General features: G+C 46.0%; 1 protein-coding gene across 4 annotated transcripts in view; it reads right to left on the bottom strand.

The window, feature by feature from the left end:
* Positions 1-2,034: 2,034 nt before the first annotated feature.
* kcnn1a (potassium intermediate/small conductance calcium-activated channel, subfamily N, member 1a) overlaps positions 2,035-3,188 on the bottom strand; it is a 44,411-nt gene continuing 43,257 nt past the window's right edge. For all 4 annotated transcript variants that reach the window (XM_030116084.1, XM_030116087.1, XM_030116085.1 and 1 more), the window contains one exon: positions 2,035-2,745. In XM_030116084.1, coding sequence (XP_029971944.1) covers positions 2,440-2,745 — 306 coding nt within the window. In that variant the 3' untranslated portion in view covers positions 2,035-2,439. The remainder of the gene's footprint in view (positions 2,746-3,188) is intronic.

Below are 3,188 nucleotides of genomic sequence, written 5' to 3'. Positions count from 1 at the left end.
ATTCAACATCTTTTTTTTTTGAGTATCTACTCTTCAAACTGTTTTTAAGGATGCTGTGTCAAACCTGCTTCCTTGTTCTACTGTTCCCATGTGCTTTGAGAAGATCCCAATGACCTGTCTTAAAAAAACAAACCCCAAAAAAAACGAATCAAAACAGGGGTTGAATGTCACTTTCACAGGTCATGGCATTAACCAGGCCTTTCATATTCTCCATTATATTTCTTATCTGTCTTTGGGGAAATTTAGGAAGACCTGACGGGGCTGCTCATGCTCCCAACAAAACGCAGGTCTGTAGCACAGGAACCATCTGATCGCCATTGGTCTGTACCGTAAATATATAGCAATCGTAAGCTTGGCCAGCTGGACAACAAGTCACTGCGGTTCCCATAAAACTCCAAGATGTTTGGGGTTTTTTTTTTTCGTCTTTTTTAAATTGAGCAACTACATTTATTCGGGACTTGCAGAAGTGAGTTTGGTCACCTCTAGATGGAGCCGGCCGTGGTTAGCCGGGGAAAATAACATGTGACCCTAAAGCCAATCAGCTCACTGAGACAAGCAGGAGCCAATTTTATATTCACAGTACAGACTTGGGGGCGATCGCAGACAGACTCTCAGCAGGAAAACAAGCAAAGTAACGGAACGGTTCAGCCGAGACTCCAGCAGAAGACCGGGCTGAACTGTGTCCGTCAAATCTCTGAAGCATCAATTTACCGTTCTGTGTTTCTTCAGCACTTTTATTGTGTCCTTGCAGGATTCTTCTAATTTAGGGATTTATCCTCACTGCATATTCTTAAAACAGGAAATGCAACACAGGATCACATGACTGCCAGTCTCCGCCTTCTGCAACTCTAAAAACTCTAGGCATCCTAGTAAAAAAAAGGAAATCAGTAAAAATCGGTAAAAAAAAACAAAAACAAAAAAGAAAGAGTAGCAAACAGATAAAGGTAAACTTAAGAAATCGATATCGTTGTGAGTAATCAAGCCGTCCGAGGAAGATTTTGATCGGTTGTGGTTTTTTGCTCAGAACCATGCGAAGGTTAGTTTTCTCGGTTCGACCGGTGATGTGTGCGTCAGCGGACCTCAAGCCATGCCATTTACCCAAGACCACGGGAAGCTCTAATTAGTGGTGGTGAGAAAGGTAGACTACTACATATTTCATTGTCGTGTGTGTGTGTGTGTGTGTGTGTGTGTGTGTGTGTGTGTGTGTGTGTGTGTGTGCGTGTGCGTGCAGCATTGAGCTAAACGTGAACTCGTCTCTCACTCTGCCTCACGTTTGCTTACCCTCCGTACTTTGTCCACATTGTGTTAGTAGAAATAGAAAGGAAAAAAAAAAAACATTTTGAAAACATTTAGAGTTGCGGTATAATGGAGGCAATGTTATGCATTACATTAAGACATTTTCTTTAAATTTTTGGAGAGGAATGTATCTGAAAAAGGAATGCAATGCTGTATTCAGACTGTTAACATCGTAAAAAAGCTCTGAAATTAGTAATTAAATAACCCTCTACTATTTATACATTCAGGCACTGAAAAATCACATGTCAATATGTAACTAAAAAAGATAGTCGCTCTCATTTTTTTCCCTTGGTAAGAACAAGGAAGCTGATACCTTGAAGTTGGCAATTGTGTAAATTTTTCCTACCCAGTAGTAATGCCATATGCATTCCCTTCGCTATTCTTCTGTGTGACAGTTTCCCCTCCCCCTGTAGTGCATTTTCAAACACTGACCCTGAAAGTCAGAGCTTTCACAGCCTGTCCTAAAGCTTTCGCCCTGACCGACGGGAAAGAGTCCACGACACGAGTCTCTTGAAAGGGAAATCCAACGGTTGGTCTTGCGCTCCTCTCCGGACAGACAGGTAGACGGACGGATGGGTGGGCAGATGTCCTCCACGGCCTCGGAGGGGCCGGCGAGGTGAGCCGAGGCGCCCTCGGCTCCACAGACGAAGACGAACCCCCCCCCCCCCCCCCCCTTCGTGGTTAAGGACTCTCCGGTGTGATAGCCAGCTCTCACCCCAGCGACCCTGAACTCAGTCATTTTTTTAACTATACAAGGGCTTTTACAAAAAAGCTAACTTGAACAGCCATACAATGGCTAAAACATAAACCATATCTCTACTTTATCTCGGTTTTTCAGTTTGAATTTTTTTCTCTTTTTCTTTTTTCGGATGCATTTGCGTGTTTTTTTTTCTCGATTTTTAGTCTTTTCTTTGTTCTTTACGAGTAGCTCTGATCCAGCCTGTGCTGAGAGGCTCAGTCACAGAGAAATTGGTTTTTGGATTTTTTTTTTTTTTTTTTCGTTTGGGTATGGAGGAGCGGGGAAGGACGGGGATCGGGTCCGGAGGTGGGTTTATTAGTCCAGACGCGGACTCGCCAGCAGATGGGTTTTCAGGGGTGGGGGGGAAGGTGGCGCCCGGAGCTGAAGGGGAGGGTCTGTCGGGGTTATCCGCTGTCGGAGGAGGTGTGCGGTGCCGTGGAGGGCGAGCGCCGCCTGCGGGCGGTGGAAGTCCAGGATCGCTCGGAGCGTTCGGAGCGCTCCGAGGCTAGCGAGGCGGGCCGAAAGCGGTGAACAAAGCCGTCCAGGAAGTCCTGCTGCTGCTGGGTTATGGCTTGGGAGATGAGGCAGGGCAGCGCCTGCAGGCTGCCCGTCACCGAGTCCAGCTTGTCCTCCAAAGTGCCGATGCGCTTGTCCAGCTCCTCGCTGCGCTCCTGCAGCTCTGACACCAGGTCATACATCACATTCTGGGTCTAATGATGGAGAGAAAGTGAATGTGTTTTGGGAGGAAGCACGAACAGGACAGAGGAGGACGGGGAAAGAAAAAAAAAAAACATTAAGAACTGCTTTACAAATTCATATTTACACGGCGAGTTGCAACCACAGAGATTAGAAGTGTTGACTGTACAATGCTCTGCTTGGGAAAAGGCTCCCGTAAATCAATGCCTGGACAGTCTGCGCCTTACCTACTCGGGGTAAAGAGATTGAAATAATGTCAGGAAGCGGCGCGAGGCGAGGCTGTATAGCTCCGGCGAGTCAGCATAGATTTTATCTGCCCATAGATTTAGCAACCAGCTTCCCCGGTCCTTTTATAGCCGGCGAAGGTCTTTAATGCTTTATGGATTTGCTTGACACAACTAATTCATATAATGAAACGTGTCTCCATTATTTAGACACTTATTGTTCTGCCGTGGAT

The sequence above is a fragment of the Salarias fasciatus genome, chromosome 18 (assembly GCF_902148845.1).
Source record: "Salarias fasciatus chromosome 18, fSalaFa1.1, whole genome shotgun sequence".
Classification (NCBI taxonomy): Eukaryota; Metazoa; Chordata; class Actinopteri; order Blenniiformes; family Blenniidae; genus Salarias; species Salarias fasciatus.
This window is presented reverse-complemented; position numbering and strand designations above follow the sequence as displayed.